Genomic DNA, 21,015 nt, shown 5'->3' on the forward strand with positions numbered 1-21,015 from the left:
GGCACAGGCAGGATGACAAGGAAGACCAGAGGTTTGTTGGGAGGTTTGGGGGCGCACGGAGGTAAAGACTTCTGCAGATGTGTGCGCTTCCTTAGCAAAGAAGAGGCAGTGCGTCAGAACTCCTTGTCTCATTCCTGTACTCTGGTAAAGTGCGAGGCAGAGACAGAGAGAGAAGACATAGTATTAATAACATTTTCAGGAAAGGACATCATTCCATTACGACCACTCCCCACCCTAAGGTTTTTCCACAATGTGCTGAAAGGTATCCACTTATCATGAACAGGGGTGGAAAGGAAAAACATTTTTAAAGTTTGAAATAGGGAGGTAGGCTTTGCAATGGGCCCATAGCACTGCAGATACTGCTAGCTGCATTGATATTGCTAAGCAGGTAGAGTAGACCAACAGGCAGGTACCTTTGGGTAGCCGCCTTTGAAGCTGATTGACATTTTGAGTTGCGTAGTTTGGGGAAAACCATCTTGCCAGTGCCCCTGGACCCGCTGTCCAAAAGCAACTGTGTCCGCAGTGCAGGAAAGGATGGATATGATGGCGCAGTCCTCTTTACCCTGATTCCAGAGGGGCACTTTTCCCTCTGTGGTGCACCATTTGGAAGAGCTGCTTGCAATGTTTTCTCCTCCCTCCTCCACCCACCAGGAGAGATCTCCCCCTAAGACTTGGAGCAGAAGCACTGAAGGAGGAGACCTCACCACCCAGATCCACATCCTTTCTGTATTTAGCTAATCCCTGCGGCCTGGGGCAAGCCGTTTTTGAACTGCAGCTTCCTTAAAAGGCAATCGCTTGGAAAAAGGCACCTGGCCCTCCCCCTTGACATTTGCATTGCTGAATTATCTATTCATATTTTCATTACTTTGTCTCTCCTGCAGCAATGCATCTGCTCGGACTCAATTGGCAACTCCAGCCGGCAGATGGACACACCTTTAACAATGGGATAAGGACCGGCTTACCAGGAAACGATGATGTGGCAACAATGCCATCTGGAGGCAAAGGTGAGGTTACAGCTGCTGCTTGCCCTCTTGAGGTCACAGGAAAATTCAGAGCTCTCACCAGCTGGATCAGGTTTTCTAATCCAAATCTGGGAAGGTATGCAAAAAGAAAAAGAAAGGGGAAAAAAAAAACCGTTGCCTTTCATAGGTGCCCCCGTTAAAAGCTGTTTGCTGTTCCTGTCTGTTAGCTGTGTTTGGCTGGATCGCTCGGAGCTGGCACGGTGCCTGCTCAGAGCAATGTGCATACCTATGCTATCTGCAGCGACTGGCACCGTCTAGAGCTACTTGAAAGCATCCCAGGGCCTGGGCAGAAGCAGCAGCCACAGCAGCAACAGCAGCAGCTGGAGCGGCAGCAGCAGCAGCAGCAGGAGAAAGTCCTGCCTAATCAGAAGGCAGAGAGCAGCAGGCAGCACATGCCACTAGACTGGGCCCCTCTCCCAGGAGGAGAGAGGCAGCCTCCCTGGGGAGGGAGCGTGCCTGGCTTGGCATGAAAGAGAAAGGCTCAGAGCTGTGGAGCTGTTCTGCTTTCAGGGGGAATAGAAAGGAGTTTTGACAACTCGGCAACAAAGCTTCTCTTCTCAGAGCGGTGGAGGGGACAATAGAAATGTTTATTGAAGCAATCAGGCAACTGCATACTTTGCAGGAAACAAAAAAAATAAGTGCTAACAAGGTGCTAAGAAGGGGGAGGGAAAACAGAACCGTGGGGAGGTGGGGACATGGAGCAATTAAACGACAAGAACAGCCAATGGCACAGTTAGCCAGGCTGGCACATGGCAGGGTGTGCTCAATTCAGGATGGAGGTCACAAACGGGAGAGATGGTATGGAAGGGTTTCTCCAAACACGAAAGTCTTCCGCCCTGCCTCTTAGCGTATACAGCCAGTTCGGCCCACATTTCTTGAACTACCCCACAGGGATATTTCAAAGCAGGGAAAGGAAGCAGCATTTCTTAGGCAGCTTTTCTGTGCCAGGCATAGCATTGTGTAACTTCAACAACTATAAACGAATTTATCTCTGAGAAACCGAGGCGCAGAATGTTACAGAAACTTATCCAAAAGCAAACAAGTGAGCGGGTATAAATTTGAACTCAGATGCCCTGTGCATCTTTGGGCAGGATGCTGGAGTTTTCCTTAGATCAGTCATTTTCCACAGAGAAGATTCTGGAATTCATCCACCCTCAGAGATGTACATTAGTCATCCTGAGATGCTAATGCTGCTTAAATTATTCTCCCCAGAGCTGTCCTAATGCTTCAAGTATGACTTTTTTTGTCTTTTTATCCAGTCTTTAAGAATCGCTCTGCTCATCTGTCATAATCATAATACTAAATTACCTTTAAGTAAGCATGAAAAAGTTTTATCTGAGGATGAAATTATATGCTTTCCATTACTGGGTAAGTAACACTAGACCGAAATATGAAAAGTATATTTTGCCTTAACTGACCAAAAAGCCCAGAGCCAAATTTATTAGCCTCGGGTTTGAAATGTGTTCACCTCCAGTTCCTGACCCCATCCACTCTTTCAGTTTTCTCTACGGCAGTGGTTCTTAGCCTGGGCATTTTTGCCCCCTCCACAGGAGACATGTGGCAATGTCTGAAGACTTTTTTGATTGTCACAATTGGAGGGGGTGTGACTGGCATCTAATGGGTAGAGGTCAGAGATGCGGTGAAAATCCTGCAATACACAGGACAGCCCCCTATGATGAAGAATTATCTCTGTCCAAAATGACAATAGTGCTGCCCTTGGAAACCCTGCTTTAAGGGGCCTCTGATATGTTTTATCCATGAGTGTCCTTTAATTCACAAGTCAGCACCCCACCCCTTCAGAATGCTCATTTGAAGTGAATATACATATTCTGTCAGCGGGCACGGGGATATATTTCACATGTGTATACATTGGGAAGTTATATACAAATGCTTTTTAAATCGTGTCCTTCACACATGGGAATCACTGACCTGCCCTGCTCCCCATCAGTGAAGATCAGCCCCCCTCCCGTTTGTGATTAAGCTCCATTCCCCACCACGCTTTTGCATCCCGCACCAGCCTGGGCAGGAAACAGAAGTAAACTTCCCCCAGAGAACATGTCCTAAGAGGACGTGTCTCTCAATTAACAAATGAAGAAACACTTTCCATTGTGTCTTTGGAAAGACCAGAGTTTTTTCCCTCGTGTGCAACATGCTTTTGGAAATATCGTGTGAGTTGCATAGCATCACAAGTTCAGATATTTTCCAAATGAGTTATGAGACAGACAAAATGTTTGCCAAATCACTGTCCAATGAATTTTGTCAATAGGATACTTACGAAAAAGCGTGAAAATTTAAAGTTGCTTAAAGATGGAATAAAACTCAAAACACTTCCTTTCTGAACACCGAAATGGCCTTCTGCAGATGACTGAAGATAATCAGATCTCTTCCTATGTTATTTTAAAGCATGGCTTTTAAAATGACTAGAAAGGCTGCAGTTTTCTCCTACACACCTATCTCTTTTGTCCAAAGTGACCTTGGGTTTGAATCTCTGTACCCAGTGACCTCCCGGCTCCCCACTACCCAATTCTATACATTTAGACAACCCAAATCAATTCCAATCGACTACTTTTCAGCGTTTCAAAGAGACAATCAAGATATATTGGCAATAAGTTAATTAAATAACACCTCCTCCATTTTTTTGCGGTATACAATAATCTTTCACTCCAATAATGTTTTAATCAAGATACACCACACATTGCCAAGGAGGTTAATCTTATTAAGCAATTACTGGGTGAGTATCCAACAGGAGCAAATTAAAATGTAAGCAAAACACAGGCATGTGAGTTCCATCTAAGATGGCACATCAATAGAGATTTCATTACCTGGTCTTTAGGAGTATTTACACTCTTCAGGTTTGGAAACGAATCTAATAGACAGGGCAGCCTACACACTCTGATATGTTAGTGGAAACAAAGCACTTGATTAATTAGTTGGGAGAGTGTGTTCTTTGGGCTTTGTCTTCCTTTCTCTTTTCCATTTGTTGTTGTCCAGGGTTTCTTTTTTTTCTCTGCTCTCCTTCAATTAAACCTTAACGTGGACAGTTGTTGGATTTCACAAAAAGAAGAGGGAGCACACAGACTGCCAGAATCACTCACCATCTTGTGTGTTTTTCTATGTTAAAAGGAATGAACTCATATATCTTCATTACAAGGGCATGGGGCACTTTTTCTATAGTTCTTGGATTAGATAAGCCTTGAGAATGAAGATTCAATATGGTATTCTAACCTGGTCAGATAACATAAGGGAAGCTGGTTTGACTGGCTAAGCCCAGAGACAGGGTATACAAGAAATTGTAAAGGGTGCATTGTATGCACCCAATTTGTGCATAAATTTTAAGAAAGAATAAACTCCCAAGTAGAATTTCTTGGATCATTCTCAAAACCTATCACTCATTTTAAATTCAAAGTGTTTTCTCTATCGGGGGTCAGCAAACTACATCTCATGGAGCAATCTGGCCAACTGCCTGTTATTGTAAATAAAGTTTTATTAGAGCACAGCCATGCCTATTCACTTGCCTGTTGTCTGTGGCTGCTCTCAGAATACAATGGTGGAGTTGAGTAGTTGCAACAGAGACTACATGGCCCACAAAGCCTAAAATATTCACTGTCTGGCCCTTAACAACAACAACAACAACAAAAGTTTTATGATTACTCTAGATCATTCCCAAACCCGTTTCTACTTTTCTAGAACCTTTTCTCTAACTACCCAAATTATAGGAGACCAGAGAGAAAGACCAAACTCCCAATACATCAGTTTTTCCTTCTTGACCAAGCACTGGTTATAATATATTCTTGGTAGCTTTGCATTAAGAGATCCTCTGTAATTTAGGATTCTGGAGCTGGTCTGGCTGGATACAAACACCAACTCCATCATTCAGCAACTGCGTGACCATGAGCAGGTCATTTATCCTCTCTCAGCTTCTAATTGCTCATCTGTGAAATGGAAGTCCTTTAGAAGCTTGCTGTCCAGCATAAATGAGATAACCCTTGTAAAACAGTGCACATAGTATCAGGCCCTTAACAAGTGACTAACGAATCTCAGTTATTGTCCCTGACGTCATCATTCCATCTCTCAGCTGGTCCATTTAACAAGCAGCCTTCCACTGCTTAGGAGATGCTGTATTTCCCAAAGGCGAAGACTGCCTTCAGAATGTCATGATAGACAGTAATACCACTTCACCTTTTCCCTTTACCTTCTAAGAATTAAAAAAAAAGACCCAGATCAGGATTTCTTGCCAAACATTTGCTCGATGAGGTCAGTGGGAAGCAGGGCTTCCTATTCGAAAGACCGGTGTGTAGAATGAGTTGGCCTCCTCCCCACAGCCTCGCTTGTCTCATTGCGGCCTGAGTTCCATCACTGCCAGCCTGTCTGTTTTAAGCCCTACCATTCTCGGTTTATAACTCAGCTGTAAACATTTATTTGTGCCTGGAGCACATTTCTTTCCTACCCTTTGAAAAAAAAAAAAATCAGAATTTCCAGATGGTATGCAAGTTGGAAAAAAATGGCAAAGACTGTTATTCTGTTTAGAAACATGTTTTTCTACACTTGCCCTTTCAGCAAAAACTTCATAATGATTTTTACTAGTTGGCTTAATGCATGGTACTAGGAGCCAGATTAGCAGGGAGGTTGGTAAATTCTTCCTCTGGCTCTCATCAGCCTCTCAATGAACACAGCCCAGGGTTTCAAAATGATCACTTCCCTACATGGGGCTCTTCCAAAGTCGGTGAAGTTCCCAGAAGGGCAAAGGGTCATTACATTTGAGCCAAACATCCCATTACTGCACGTCTACTGGCAAATATACCAACAACCTACCTACCACCGACGCGACAACTCCCTCATTTTGGAAGCCATGTTATTCTGCATTGTTACAGATGGGTACCACTTATGTGTGCTCACGTTGGTGGATTTTTGCATCTGATGGCCACCCACAGCCCCATTCTAAGTTGCATGGTTTCTGTTGCACACAGCATCAAGGCTGTGGCTTTACATGGGCTTTAGTAATGAGATCCAATCTCCCTGCCTCTGCACTTGCCACACTTGCAGAGTTAACTGGTACACCCAGAGATCTGGTCTCTGCTCTCTGGATACTTACCTCTGTGTATCCCATATAAGTCAGCCCTTCGTATCTGCGGGTTTCACGTCAACAGATTCAGCCAAACTCAGACTGAAAATATTTGGAAAAAAAAACAACAACAAAAAATACAAATAAAAATCAATACAGTATAAACATTATTTATATAGCATGTACATTGTATTAGGTATTATAAGTAATCCAGAGAAGATTTAAAGTATATGGGAGGGTATGCATAGGTTATAAGCAAACACTATAGCATTATTATATAAAGGACTTGAGCACCCACAGATCTTGGCATCCACCAGGGTCCTGGAACCCATCCCCTGCAGACTGCAAGGGACGACTGTGCATAGCACAGGATCCGAAATGTAGTCAGCATAGCGGTTAGATATGTGGGTTTCAGAGTTCATCAGATGTGGCTTTTGATCCCAGATCCACCACTAAAGAGCTGTGTGACCCTAAGCAAGTCGCTTACCTTCCATGAACCTCAGACTTTTCATCTGAAAAATGGGAAAAATTATAAGGGTACCAGGAGACGATGTGGCTAGTAATAACCACTTAATACATTGCAGCTACTATCAACATTATTAGTAAACTAAACTACATATTAATGTAGAAGCAAGTTCACCTGAACAGAGCTATAAATATTTGTTAACACTCCTAGTGCCAAAGAGTTGACTATTTTTATCTAAGGCAACAAATTGAGGTTTCAAAAGATGTAAAGGCCACGTATAGTCCCAAGAGCGGAAGGATTTTATAAAAAGCATTATTGCTGTGTGATGGTGTGAACACCATCCCAGGTGCAGTGACTTGGGCGTGGTGCTTTATCCCTGAGGCATAGCAGCCACCAGCAGGGGAGAGCTGCTGAGCTGCTGCTGTCACAGATGAGCTATATTCTTGGTCAGTGCATCTAAGGTCCTTAGAAAAATCTTTTCACTTATCTGTTGGTTAAACAGAACCCTCAGATGGTTGTCCTGATTCCCAAATAGATGGAAACGAGGTGTAATGACTGTAGCAATATTCTGGATTCAACTTTATTTGCAATAGATAAAAATATGTGAGGCAGGATAATCTGCAAGGCAGATTTATGCTGAGGCCTCCGGAGTTCGGTTAAGTTAGAAAGTATTAATATGAGGCTTCATTTCCCCGATATGACTATGAGTCCATTCCCTTTATCACTTGTTTGGGGAATAGTTTTGCTGTTTCCATAAATGAATTATGGCAACATTTTCTGAAATGATTAGCTCCTAATGTGGCTGTGGGAGGCTGTCGTTTTGCCTGACATCAGTCTTATTTAACTGGTTGAAATTTTAGGTACATGTTTCAGAAATAGGCAGTACTTTCACATTTACATGAGCAATCTTCCATGGAGTTACAGAGTTGGACTGTCCTATAAAATTGATCTTTAGAGTGTTGCCTCTAAAAGCCCAGAAATCTCATCTTTAAGCTAGAGATGAACCATTGTGTCTTAAGCATCTGCTTCTCAGGGCAAAATGATCATCTCCACTTTTCATTGTGCAGCTCACGGATAGACAGAAATGTTTGCCGTGGAAGCCCCAACTCTGGGAGACATGGGCTGGACTTGGTCCTGCGTGTCGGGATGCCATGTCCGGCATTGCCTAGAACCCAACCGTACGGGCCAAGCTTTCACAGAATGGACACAAGATGCCATTTATGCATCTTCTCCTGATGCCCCAAATTCCATCCCAAACCGAGGCCATAGGACCCTGGACGGTACACTGTCTGGATAAGGGATGATGGGAATATGACATATACCCCAGCTCTGATGTCGACCAAAGATTACCTAGTAGTGGAGTAGATGCTTGATAAATACTCATTGCATGAAAGTATGAATGAATAAATGACCCACCCGACATTGCTTAGGACATTCATTAATCATTGTTAAATAAATGCAACCTGGCTGCTCTTCACTAAAGCAGGCTGCACAGAGTTGCCTACATGAGGAGCAGCTAGAGCAGTGGTCCCCAACCATTTTGGCACCAGGGACCAGTTTCATGGAAGACAATTTTTCTGCAGACCAGGGAGGGGGAGATGGTTTCAGGATGATTCAAGCACATTACATTTATTGTGCAGCCAAACCTCTGCTAATGTTAATTTGTATTGGCAGCCACTCCCCAGCGCCAGCATCACTGTGGCCTCAGCTCCACCTAAAATCATCAAGCATTAGATTCTCATAAGAAGCGTGCGACCTAGATCCCTCGCATGCACTGTTTACGGTAGGGTTCACGTTCCTATGAGAATCTAATACAGCCACTCATCTGACAGGAGGCAGAGCTCAGACAGTGATGCGAGCGATGGGGAGCAGCTGAAAATACAGATGAAGCTTCGCTCGCTCGCCCACCGCTCACCTCCTGCTGTGTGCCCTGGTTCCTGACAGTACCTGTCCGTGGCCGGGGGGTTGGGGACCGCAGAGCTAGAGCACACATCAACACCAGCAATATGGAGTGAATGAACTTGTGACTTCATTTTCTCTGGCCATGATACCTTAACACATGTAGTCTGCACCCCCCTCCTCCCACCCACCCCCCATCTACAGACATACTGATCCTTCATTGTGTATTGCTTTCAGCTGCTCTGGAAAATGACTGCCTATTTCATTAAGGCCCACGCCACCTCTTGGCCCTCTTTAGTGCCTATACTAGGCACGTACTAGCCTATGTTTTCAATTAGACCATCATAAATTTACCCTCCACATCTAAGATAAGCAGTTACAGCTGGTTTTGGGTGGCACTGCAACAGATAGGTTAGAAAGATATGGAAACACCTATAAGTCAGGTACAACATGCCACTTGGTTTAATCCTCAAAAGCATCTCCATTATACAGATGAGTAGACAGACTCAGAGAGGGCAGCAGTTAACCCGAAGGCACACAGCTGTCGGTTCATCAGAGCTGAGATTCAAACCCAGGACTGACCAGCTCTACTGGGCAACATTGTCTCTTCGAGGTCTCAGAACTTCTCAATATGAGGCTACCCAACCTGTGGGTAGAGTTAGAAACCTTAATTACTTTGTTTCCTTGCTATCTGCCTCTCAGCGGTGTCATGTTAGGGACTAGCCATTTTGGTGGCCCTAGAACAGCAGGCATGGCTGGGGCGAGCCCAGGTTCAAGTCCTCGTCTGTGGGACTCAGCCTGGCTTTGATGCTGTTGTTTGACCGCAGAGAACAGCAGAGATCTATACTCCTGGACACCAGCCCAGGGACTTGACCTCCAGTGATGGAGTTCCACGCTGGCCGAAGCAGTTTCTTTTTATCTCTTTGGAGGCAGTATTTGCACATTCTCCTTTTTTTCATCGTTTTTAAAATTACAAAAGTTATACACACTCGTTTTCAACATTTTTTACAAGTATATACAAAAAACCCTTTTTTCTTTTACTGTAAGGAATATTAGTGCAACAATTGACAAATTTGAATGAGGTCTATAAATTAAATACAGTCATGCATTGCATGACATTTCAGTCAACAATTGACAGAATATATGGCGGTGGTCCCATAAGATGGTAATGGAGCTGAAAAATTCCTTTCACTAGGGACATAGTTGTCATGATGTTATAGCACAATTACTTTTTTAAAATAAATTAAGTGTAGCCTACGTATACAGTGTTTATAAAGTCTACGCGAGTGTACAGGAATGCCCTAGGCCTTCACACTCACTCACCATTCACTGGCTCACCCAGAGCAACTGCCAGTCCTGAAAGTTCCATTCCTGGTAAGTGCCCTAGGCAGGTGTACCATGTTTTATCTTTCATAAAGTATGTTTCCTGTACCTATTCTGGGTTTAGATAGTTTAGATACACAAGTGTTCACCGTTATGTGACAATTGCCTACAGTATTTAGTCAATACTATGCGATACAGGTTTGTAGCCTACGAGCAATAGGCTGTACCATATAGACTAGGGGGGTAGTGGCCTGGGCCATCTAGCTTTGTGTAAGTTCACTCTATGATGTTTGCACAATGACAAAATCACCACCTAAGGATGTATTTCTCAGAATGTGTCCCTGTTGTTAAGCGATGCACGACTGTGTGTCACACGTGTTCACATAGCATATATGGGGAAAAATTGAAAAACCCACTATGCAAAAATATAATTCAGTTACACACCTAGAGAATTTAGTTGGAAAGCAGTCACTAGCTGTTTAACAGTATGGATTTCTTATGTTAAATAAATCAAGTCTGTTACAAGTGAAGTCACCTGTAAATTAATCAACCATAAATACTTCCTGGTAACGTCTCCTCTTTCCTGCTGACACCCGCCCTGCCGCCACACACACACACACGCACACATTCTCCATAGCATATACCCAGAGATGACCCTCCTGACCCACTCTGAGACCACAATAGGCTAGAGTGAAATGCCACTTAAGATATCTTTGGGTCCAAACCACTCTTACGTAGCTCAGGATGTTGAGACTTTGAGAGCTAGACCGCCTATACCTAGCCAGCTGCTTAGTAACAAGGATGGAAGTTCATCGACAGAATGGTTTGTTTACACCTGTTCCTTCCACAAAAGGTCCAAGGTCATTAAGTATCAGGACAAGGACGCCTGACTTTTGGCTATCAATCTAAGGACTTTTCCACTACATTCTACCTCTCCTGGTTTGTTTGTTTGTTTACTTGTAAGATTTTACACAAAAGATAAATTAAGCATTTACTCGTGACTCTTCAAAAGGATCCACAGGGAAGGTTCTTTAGATAGTAAATTTCATAACAGTACTTTCAAAAGGTTATTTTTATTTAAAAAACGGAAGTTCAGTTTATATGCAGCTTTTCAAAGTGAATCTTCCTTAAGGCTCTCATTTCACCCAGTCATCACTGGAGGGCGGGTGGTTAAAATAGCCCACCAGATGGGCTGGTAGAGTCTGATCCAGTTCAATAAACATGTATGGATCACACATGATCACCAGGCGCAACGCTCAGGAAACCTAGAGATGAGTCCACAGCTCTGCCTGACCTCAGGGAGCACAGGGACTAGTGCGAGACTTAGGAAGGCATGCAAAGTCAGTTAGGTACCTAACAACAGCTGCTGAAGTGTACATGCTATGAAAACACAGAGAAAGAACTATTTATCTGGTTGCAGATGGGGGTTAGGGATGGTGTTGTAAAGGAAAGTAGAGCTTCAGTGTGAAGGTACACTTGACCTGGACCAGACCCTGACTCCCAACTTTAAGCCTGTTCCCATAGTTAAGTCTATTCTAGAAGAATTAGGCTCCTGAGAGAAAGATAGTTAGAGAGATACATACATATATATTACATGAACACACACAATTTTTTTTGACTTTTAGAAAATTCCTTACTCTAAAAAGAAAGCCAGATGCTTTCCCATAGAGATTTTTATTCTTTTATTTCATTCCACGTAACAAGCTAGCAATTATTTTGCTATTATTATGTGCTGACTCTTCTTTGTGTACTTCCACTTGTTACTCACATGAGGTAGTTAGTATTATTTCTCCCATTTTACAAAAAATGGACTGGAGGCCCAGAGAGGTAAAGTAAATTGCTAGAGGTCACACAGCATGGAAGAACCAGAGTCAGGATTTGAACCCAGTTCTGTCTGACTCCAAGACTTGTACTTCATCCCCAGACTCACTGCCTTATTTAGTGGCTGGGACATGAGGAGGGGCGCATCTAAAACCCTAGTGGGCAGTGTGGCTACTGAGAAGGTAGCCGGTACTCATTGGTAGTAGCAGCTAATTTACTGAGGTCAAACAATGTCCTGAAGTGGAGGTCTAGGAAAGGCAGCAGGATCCCACTACTATAAGAACCAAACCTTTGAGGCTCCAAATCTGAATTCCTCCCAAGCAACCACTTGCCAAGAGGCTGCTTCCTCACACGTCTCCAGCATCTGCATTTGGCTTGACATTATCAAAATCCATTTAGGTTTCCACAGTAGATTAGAGCGCTCGTGGGTGCTGATTTCCTGCCTCTTTTTCATATCCTGTCATTAACCCAGCAACCCCCGAAAGCCCAACAGATGTAAAGCAAAGCCCATCTTATTAAGTTTAAAGATGAATCATGTCTTTAAAGTTCTTTTTTATTTTTAATGCATTTCTGTTACTTGTTGCCACACTATGATCGCTGGGGTTGCTTTTGGTCTCTATCAGAGGCCACCAAACTATTCTTCTCCAGGGGGCTTTTTTTTCTTTCTTTCTTTTTTTTTTTTTTTTATGATTATCCTTCACCAAAAGGCTTTATCTGGTTGGGATAAATCTATCAAAAGCAGCATTTTAAAGTAAAAATTCATTTCCAATTTATAGTAATCAGAGCTTCTAATCAACTTGTGATAACAAATGTTTCTCCTTGGACATGCTATTATTTCAGCAAAACTCCCAAATAAACAACACTCGATTTAGGCGTAGGGCCTTACAGGTGACGATGATAATACTCATCTTGTGCTAGAAATTATTCTAAGAGCTTTGCATGGATTAACTCATTAAAACCTCATAACAACTGTATGAAATAAATGTTACTAATAGTGTCCCAACTATACATATCAGGAAACTGAGGCACAGCGAGTTGATACACTTAGCAAGTATCAAAGCTAGGTAGGATTTGAACCAAGGCTGTTTCAGCCCAGGGTCTCTGATCTTAAACAGTGTGCTCTCTTCCTCCCCCTGCAGGCAAGTATTCAGAACCCATTGGATGTGTAGCCAACATAAAAAAGTTCAGAATGTTTGACAAGCAAACCATCTAGTCCCCATCTAATGGCCTGATCCACTTAGGACTTCCGGTTGTCTATTTTCTTTTTAAAGATGTTATGTGATACAGGCTTCCAAACTTCCCTTAGGAGCCCATTCCCTAGTTTCAGTATCCTAGAGGTTAAAATGTTCCCCTTAAGATCCAAACCAGTGTTTCTCCTGCTTTATTTTAAGCCCCTGTCGACTTTTGATTTGATCCACTATTGAGCTGAATAAAAATCAATCATCATCTCACATGTTAAAGAAAAAGGTGGGGGAAAACCCTTTATATTCTCAAGTCACTCTGCGGTTTTCTTTTTTAATTTAGACATGGAAGGCCTTCAGAAACCCAAAAATGTCACCTCTCTATTTTAGAGATAGGAAAACTAGGACCAAGATCGCTTCTGAGTCTTGTCTTGCTGCAGTAGCTAGATAGCAGCAGAGCCATCTCTGCTGAGTCGGGTAGATTCACTCACTGTTCGTGCCAGTCTTCAGCAATTTTGTAATTTCCCCTGACTGTTCAAACTCTCTGCAATGTATGTGGACAAATATGGGTAAATATTTTCAGAAGAGTCCATCCACTGCAGAATGCAGGGGGAGCTCGTCTGCCAGCCTTTGCCCATCAGGCTGAAGAAGTTTTCAGATCTATAGGGTCACCAAAGTGACCAGTGGCCCCAGAAGTGAAAAGACCCTCAAAACAAAAATGACTTCAGTTCTTTCTGTGCTTGGGATGACTTGGTTCAGAAGTTCTTAAGAAGATAGGAGGATGATAAGATGTGATTTTATATTTCTTGCTGAGTTCAGAATCCATTTGAAGGAATCACAAATGACCTTTATACGACGAGGTTCCAGCTAGGTTTTTTGTTCATTTTAGAGCTAAGGAAAATGAGGTTCTGAGAGAATGATTAGCTTGTTTTTCTCGGGCACCTACTGATGACTCTCAGTTTTTCCTTAAGAGTGTTTATAAGAGTGGTTGCAAAAGAAACCACTCTTGGAAGCATAGGAAGTGCTGACCGGTTCATTGTTATTAAGAAATGCTCTTTAAAAATAGGCATTTCTGGAACTCCTATTTTTAAAGTTCTAAAAGATGCTGAGTGTGGGCAAATGATGTTTTCAACATAAGCAATTTCAAATCACATAGCAAAGACACATTAATATCACCGAGAGAGAAAGGTGTGGTTTCTCCGTGGTTCTCAGACCCCTCCCTCTAACTCAAGGAAGGACCTAATCTAATATTAGATCTGCCTGAGATCAACTCCTCATTTTCTACTGAGTTGTTGTGTTTATTCTGAACTGATTTTTGTTCAAAATGTCAGAGTATATTGGACTTGTTTGTGTCTGGAAATAATGAAAGGCTACAAGAATTAAATTTTGTGCCAAATTAACATCATCCTCCCCTCCCCTGCTGATAGTTTTTACATCGCAGTCACATTCGGGGTGGTTAGAAGCTTTACATGTACTTATCAGACTCCAGATCTTATTATATCTGATTAGTAAAGGATAATCACAGAATTTTTAGAAAGCATTGTGCCAAGATTTCAGATGCCCTGGGCCATGAGTTTATAGCTTTGTTATTTAAAACCTAAATGTTTTAGCTGTGACTTAAAAAAAAAATGTGCCATGACTTTAATCTTAATATTAAAACAAAAGAAAACTCTTGGCATGTAATTAAACAGAAATATAGAGACAACTGTGTATACAAATGTCACTGACTTGGTGTCTATTCCTGTTTTCTAGTGCCCTGGTCTTTGAAAAACAGCAGCATAGACAGCGGCGAAGCAGAGGTTGGTCGGCGGGTGACACAAGAAGTCCCACCAGGGGTGTTTTGGAGGTCACAGATTCACATCAGTCAGCCCCAGTTCTTAAAGTTCAACATCTCCCTCGGGAAGGACGCTCTCTTTGGTGTCTACATAAGAAGGGGACTTCCACCATCTCATGCCCAGGTATGACCATGTTTGATGTAAGCAAGTGTTTAAAAATATGTGTATACAACTTTATACCCAGTAAGATGGCTATAATTAAAAGATGGACAATAAAGATTGTTGGCAAGAATGTGGAGAAATTAGGACCCTTGTACATTGCTGGCAAGAACGTAAAATGACACAGCCACTGTGAAAAAGAGTTTGACAATTTTTCCAAAAGTTAGAATTGCCGATATAGCCCAGCGATTCTACTACTAGGTATATACTCAAAGAGAACTGAAAACATTATTTTCTTACAAAAACATAAACACCAATGTTCATTGCAGCATTATTCATCATAGCCAAAAAGTGGAAACAACCCAAACATCCAACTGATGAATGGATAGAAAAAATGTAATATACCCATATGGAATATTATTCAGACATAGAAAGGAATGGATTACCGCTACATGCTGCAACATGGACGGACTTTGAAAACGCTATGCTGCATGAAAGAAGCCAGATACAGAAGGCCACACATTGCATGATTCCATTTATAAGAATTGTCCAGAATAGAGAGATAGACAAATCCACAGAGAGACAAAATAGATTAATGGTTGCTGAGAACTGGGAAACAGAAATAACTGCTGTGGTTTTTTGGGGGGGAGTGGGTGAAAAAAATGGTCTGAAATTAGATAGCTGTGATGGTTTGCACAACATAGAGAATATACTAACACCACTGAATTGTAAAATAGTGAAAATTATTAATATATCATATGAATTTTATCTCCCAAAAAAAAAGGTAATATCTCTACCTGATGAAACTTCACTAGACCTGGAGGTTAATCGTTGAGTACTTTCTGTTCAGGTGTTCTGGTGATTGGGTTACTTTGTTTAAAAGGTGGCATCTTACTATATAAGAAAAGAGTGATGTAATCCAAAATTCAGCAGCCATTTCTCTGTGGCTTCCCTGGACTAAGTTCCTTGGGAAGCCCTCGGCACCAGGAAAGTGAGATTATTCCCAGTGCTGGGAATGAAGAGATTGAATTATATTACGGATCACAATGTTTTTCCTCTCATCCTTCCTTTAATTTGTCCTGGTAGTTTTATTATACATACCACTTGGGGTCAATTAACACCTACCTAGCTTGATTTTCTCTTACAATAAGAATTGAATATCCTGAGAAAAACCAAGTGGGGTTTTCCTGCCTCATTTGCCCTCAAATCCAGCGAGAATAAAAAGGACATTAGCAATCAACACCAATGGTAGGGAAACATGCATATATCCAGTCAAAGCTGACTTTGAAATACATTGGAAAGGTGTTCATCTAGAAAATTCAACTGGAAGAATTTAAAGCTTTAAAACCCATTGGCAAATGCAAGGCAGTCGGGCCACCAGTTCCTCGCCTTTAGCTCGTGGCAGACATGGCTAATCGATGGCAGCACTTTTCCTTACCGAGCCCAGTGCACACATACCTCCAGCATAACTCTCAAGGCAGCCACTACCAATCGACCAGTGTTGGCGCTCAAGATGAAACTTATTTGCAATCCCATCTTTACAGCCTAAAATGATCAATATAAGGACTAAAAGGACTATTTCTTTTTTGAGCAGAGAAGGCTATGTAGGTTTTTATTACCACACACAGTCTATGCTACAGGGACCCATATGTAATGTGGTAATCAATAAGTCCTCCATCCATCCATCCAGAAAAATATTTATTGGCCTAGGTACTGATTATCTAGAGATGAGTTAACATAGCCCCTGACCAAGCAGAACTCCTGATACAGAAATCGCATCTGCTTTTCAAAGAGATTCTCATCAAGAGAAAGAAGAATTCAGGGGAAAGGAGTCCCCAAGCATTTCTATAGTTTCTGGCCAGGCAGCAGTATGCGGCTCTAGGAGGTTATGCACATTGTTAGCTGATCTCCTTGACCTTCAGGCTCCACTGATTCTACTGTAGCATAATGAAGGATTTACAGTAGTGAAATCTGCTTACTGGCATTATTTGAGAAAGTATGAATGTGCCTCTGGGCACAGCTGAGCATAACTTTCCTCTCAGCCAGTTGGATGCAGGGAGATTTGCTAAGGAAACACTTCCTCCCCATGTAGTTCCAAAGCACTGTTAGCCCCCTTCCCTTGCATGCTCTGGGCAACTAGAATCATGGAAAAGCTAACAATCGTGGCAAGTCAAGTTGGTAACTCGTAACTGAATGATAATGGACAACAGGCAGAAACATACTCCACCCAGTTTCCCTGCTATTCTGACATTCAGGACTCAAATCCCCAATGACAACGTCTTTTCTTCTTTTGTGGCTACACTGCACTGTCCATCTCCTGCCTAGCCTGTGGTTGTTCTAGTGATCATCCTCTCAAAATAGCTACACTGCAGGGACAGCCCCGTCATGCATATCAAGGGAAGGAAAATGAATAGGCATGGGCTGGTGATGTGTGCTGAGATTTCGGTCCAGCTGCCAGTTTGGGAGTTCGGTGTATACTGGAAGGTCAGGTAAGCAAGGGTCCGTGCGGATGCTTAGAAATGCACAAGACAGGTACGATGCAGGGGCGCTGTTTAAAAAGAGGAAGAAAGAAAGAAAAAGACTCCCTACACATTCTCACATTCATTCGCTGTCATTACATGCATTCATGTCCATTTGATGAGCTACATTTCCTCAAGGAGACGGTGCTTAGCTCTTTGCAGGGATAGGGGACTAACTCATGTCTCAAACCATTATAGAATTTCTCATTTCTATTGGTATATCCTATCAAGGAACATAAGTTCTATGGGGATTGGCAGTCTAGCCAAGGTGACTCATTTGAGCTGGAAAAAAGAGAAAAAGAAAGAGATGGCGGGGGGGGGGGCAGAATATGAAATTCTATTGGCTGTGTTGCATGAAATGGTTGTTTAAATTTTATTGAGTACCATGCTCTGACCAAGAGCCTACAAAGTTTAGTATTCTTGTCCAAGGATATTAAATACAGAGGAGAATCCTTTCTTACTTGCTTAAATTTCCCAAGAATCAGAGTCAGTCCCAGTTGACTTTTTGGAACTGGCTTTTTGCAGAGATACAGAGGCAATATGGCGTAGGAGAGAAAGTCTGTAGGCCCTGCCACAGATTAACCAGGTGACCTTAAACATGTCCCTTAACTTCCCTTAGCTTCAGTTTCCTTCCTACCTATGCTACCTGCCTCACAGTGTTGTGATTACACAACAACAACAAAGGCAGGATGGGAAGACACGTTGTAAACTAGAGCACAATAGAAAGATATAGAGATATTACATACCAGTGTCTCGTTATTCTTAGAAATTCTGCATGGCCCTAATAAATCCTGTATATCGATAGATAATTATGCAAATATAGATTTTTTAGAAAATAAAATTAATTTCTAGTTATTTCTTCTTACTAAAGAACAAACTACATTTCATTGCAAAAAAAAAAAAAAAATTTTAGAAACACAGAGAAACAAAAGGAAGAATGTAGAAACACCCATAATTTGAAAGTCTCTTTTTGCTAAATGTTTTATAGACTGTTTTTGCCATAACAAAACATATCCATTGTAGTTAAAAAAAAAAGAAAAACACCAACATCAAAATCTTAGTGACTTTAAAGAGCAAAGGCTACTTCTTGTTTATACTGCACCATCAGTGGTTCTCAAACAGGGTTGATTCTGCCCTTCCCCCACTCCCACACTGGGAACATTTAACAACGACTGGAAATATTTTTGGTTGTAACAACTGGGAGGAGGTCGTTACTAGTGTCTAGTTAGTAGGGTAGAGGCCAGAGATGCAGTTAAACACCCCACCATACAGAAGACAGCCCCAACAAAGAATTCCCTGGCCCCAAATGTCAAAAGGGTTGAGGTTGGGAAATCCTACTTCATATGTCCATCTTGGGTTAATAAGGACTTTGCTTAATGTCCACCTCATTCGAGGACATGGACCTGTGGAGCTTCCACTATCAGGAACAAAGAAAGGTGAAGGTGGGGAATTGTGCACCAGTTCCTAAAGAATTCTGCTCGGGAGTGGACACATTATCACTTAAGCCCTTCTCATATCGATAAAAGCAAGTCACATCCTAACTTTGGTGGTGGATGAAGTACAGTCTGATGGGTCTGGAAGAAAGAGCACCAGCAATATCAACGAAAAGCCCTAATGACTTACACATAAAATGTTATGATACCTGTCCTAGCGGCTAGTCTTTGGCAGCATCCTTAATCTTTTTCCTAAAAATAAACCGTTGAGGGTTTTATTCACATTGCCAAATTGTCCTCCTGCAAGTTTGTGCCGGTTCCACTCCTACCCACCAGCATTGTATATGTGCCCATTTTATTTACTCGAACTCATGCATAAATTGGATATTGTCGATTTTTAAGCTTTGTCAGTTTGAAAGGCAGATACTATATTGTGTTTTAAATGTAGCATTTTTGACACCTTGCACTGCATGTTTCAAGACACAGACAGGAAAATAAAAGTCAATCTAAGCCATTCTTAACCTACCGACTCAAATTCTTACGGGGATGGCGTGTGTAGAACAGAAACCTAGTGATCTTGCCAAATATCTGAAATCCTACAAACTGTGTCAGATTTGCTCAGCCTCAGTTCTAGGAAGGAAGCAGATCCGACTGAGAAATAGAATAATAAACTGACCTGGCTACAGCGCTAGGCATCAAAGGAAATCTCAAAGGCGGTTGCTGCGAGTCAGGATCTTGGGTGGTTGAGGCAGCGAGCAAGTTTGCTTGACAGTTCATCACTGATGGCTACTGATATGTCAGGCCCAGTAAAATCCTTTGCGAGAACAAGTCAATAATCGGCAAATTAGCTACATGATTAACCTGAGACAACAAGATGCAGCAACCGCTTGGGAGTCCTGCCGGGACTTCACCTTCTCCACAATGCTGTTTAGCAAATATTAAAAACGCCTGTTTCATCACTCAGACTGATGGAGACGCGAGCCCGGTGACTTCCCGCGGCAACTTAGAAGCACCGGGTGGGCTCGCAGCTCCAGCGGGTTGATTAAAGGGAGGTCCTAGGCATCGAATGGCAGGAAAAACAGGAACAGACGCTGTCAACCCCTGGTGCTTTATGCTGAGATGTATCTACAGGATGGGAAATAAAATTACCCACACATCAAACTCATTAGCCAATAGAAGGGAACTGTTTAAAAGACCACAAATTGCCCCATGATCATACCGAATAGATGCAAATATGGCAGATTGGACATACGTGGACCAAGATAAAATGAGCTGAGCAAACATTTCTATTTGTCCTCATCAGCAGAATTCCCCTAATGACATGTTTTAAAAGCAGATTTATAGATGGCGATTAGTGGTATTAGTTTTTGCCAGCTCGGGTTTATCCCTTTCAGTTTCAGATACTTTTTTGAAAATGAACTCTCTCTTCTCTCATTCCCTTCGTTCTTGTCCAGGCGGTTTTAATTAGAGGTGAGACTAACCAGGTTCCCGGGATGTGGGAGAGCCCACTGTCACCCTGCCTTTGTCGCCTTGCTGCTGTCTCTGCCCCGCCTGTGCTGGTCTCTGCCAGCCAGATAGGCTCTCCTGGGCCTAGCGCTTCCCGGGGAGCTGGAATGTGGAGGCGGAGCCAGGCGTTGGCTGTCAGCTCGCACAGCGCATCACATTGCGCTTTGCACAAGCCCCCAATAAGATGTTTCGTTTCCTTTTGGAGGGAGGCATGTTTTTCAGAGCCTTCCTTTCCAAAAGTGTTTGAGGTATAGAGAAAGATACTGGGAAACCATGAGAACCTTGGCTGCTTCTGTATTGGACTGAAAGTGCTTTGGGAAGGACTTTCTCAGGAGACCCTTTCTGATTAATTGGTGGCTTCCTAACAGGAGCCGAAACTGCCATCTAAACCGGTGGACCCCCTCCTGGGCAGCTACCGAGCAAAGCAAGGAGAAATCTCTCCTCGTGGGACGCTAGAGTTTGACAAGAGGGATGGTGTGTAGGGGAGGGCATGGGAGGGCAATGTGGATATATTTCAAAAAGGACAAGGCTTAAGTTCATGGAAGTCAGAGAGAAAGACAGAAACAGAAAACAGGGATGAGCTAAGAGGGGCAGCATCAAATCTAGTATTTAGACTGAGTAGAGTCTTGGAGGTGCAGTAATTCAGGAGTTTGCAAATTTTCTAAGCAAAGAATCTTTATCTTCAAGTGAGATCTTGTGTAGAACTCCATATATAAAACAGATAAAAGTGACAGCTTTCTTAGCATAAATATATAGTTAAAACCCACATTTATTATTATAATGTTAATCTCTGTAATGTGTGTTTTGCATATATATGTCTATGTATATCACATATGTAAATGTATGTGT

At 42.4% G+C, this 21,015-nt stretch overlaps 1 protein-coding gene across 4 annotated transcripts in view; it reads left to right on the forward strand.

Annotated features, from left to right (window-relative positions):
• TENM2 (teneurin transmembrane protein 2) overlaps positions 1 to 21,015 on the forward strand; it is an 888,605-nt gene that overhangs the window by 700,167 nt on the left and 167,423 nt on the right. For 2 of the 4 annotated variants that reach the window (XM_012655757.1, XM_012655758.1), the window contains exons 6-7: positions 882 to 1,004; positions 14,527 to 14,732. In XM_012655757.1, coding sequence (XP_012511211.1) covers positions 882 to 1,004; positions 14,527 to 14,732 — 329 coding nt within the window. The remainder of the gene's footprint in view (positions 1 to 881; positions 1,005 to 14,526; positions 14,733 to 21,015) is intronic. The other 2 variants (XM_012655759.1, XM_012655760.1) reach the window with 1 other exon arrangement.

The sequence above is a fragment of the Propithecus coquereli genome, unplaced genomic scaffold (assembly GCF_000956105.1).
Source record: "Propithecus coquereli isolate 6110/MARCELLA unplaced genomic scaffold, Pcoq_1.0 Scaffold483, whole genome shotgun sequence".
Lineage (NCBI taxonomy): Eukaryota > Metazoa > Chordata > Mammalia > Primates > Indriidae > Propithecus > Propithecus coquereli.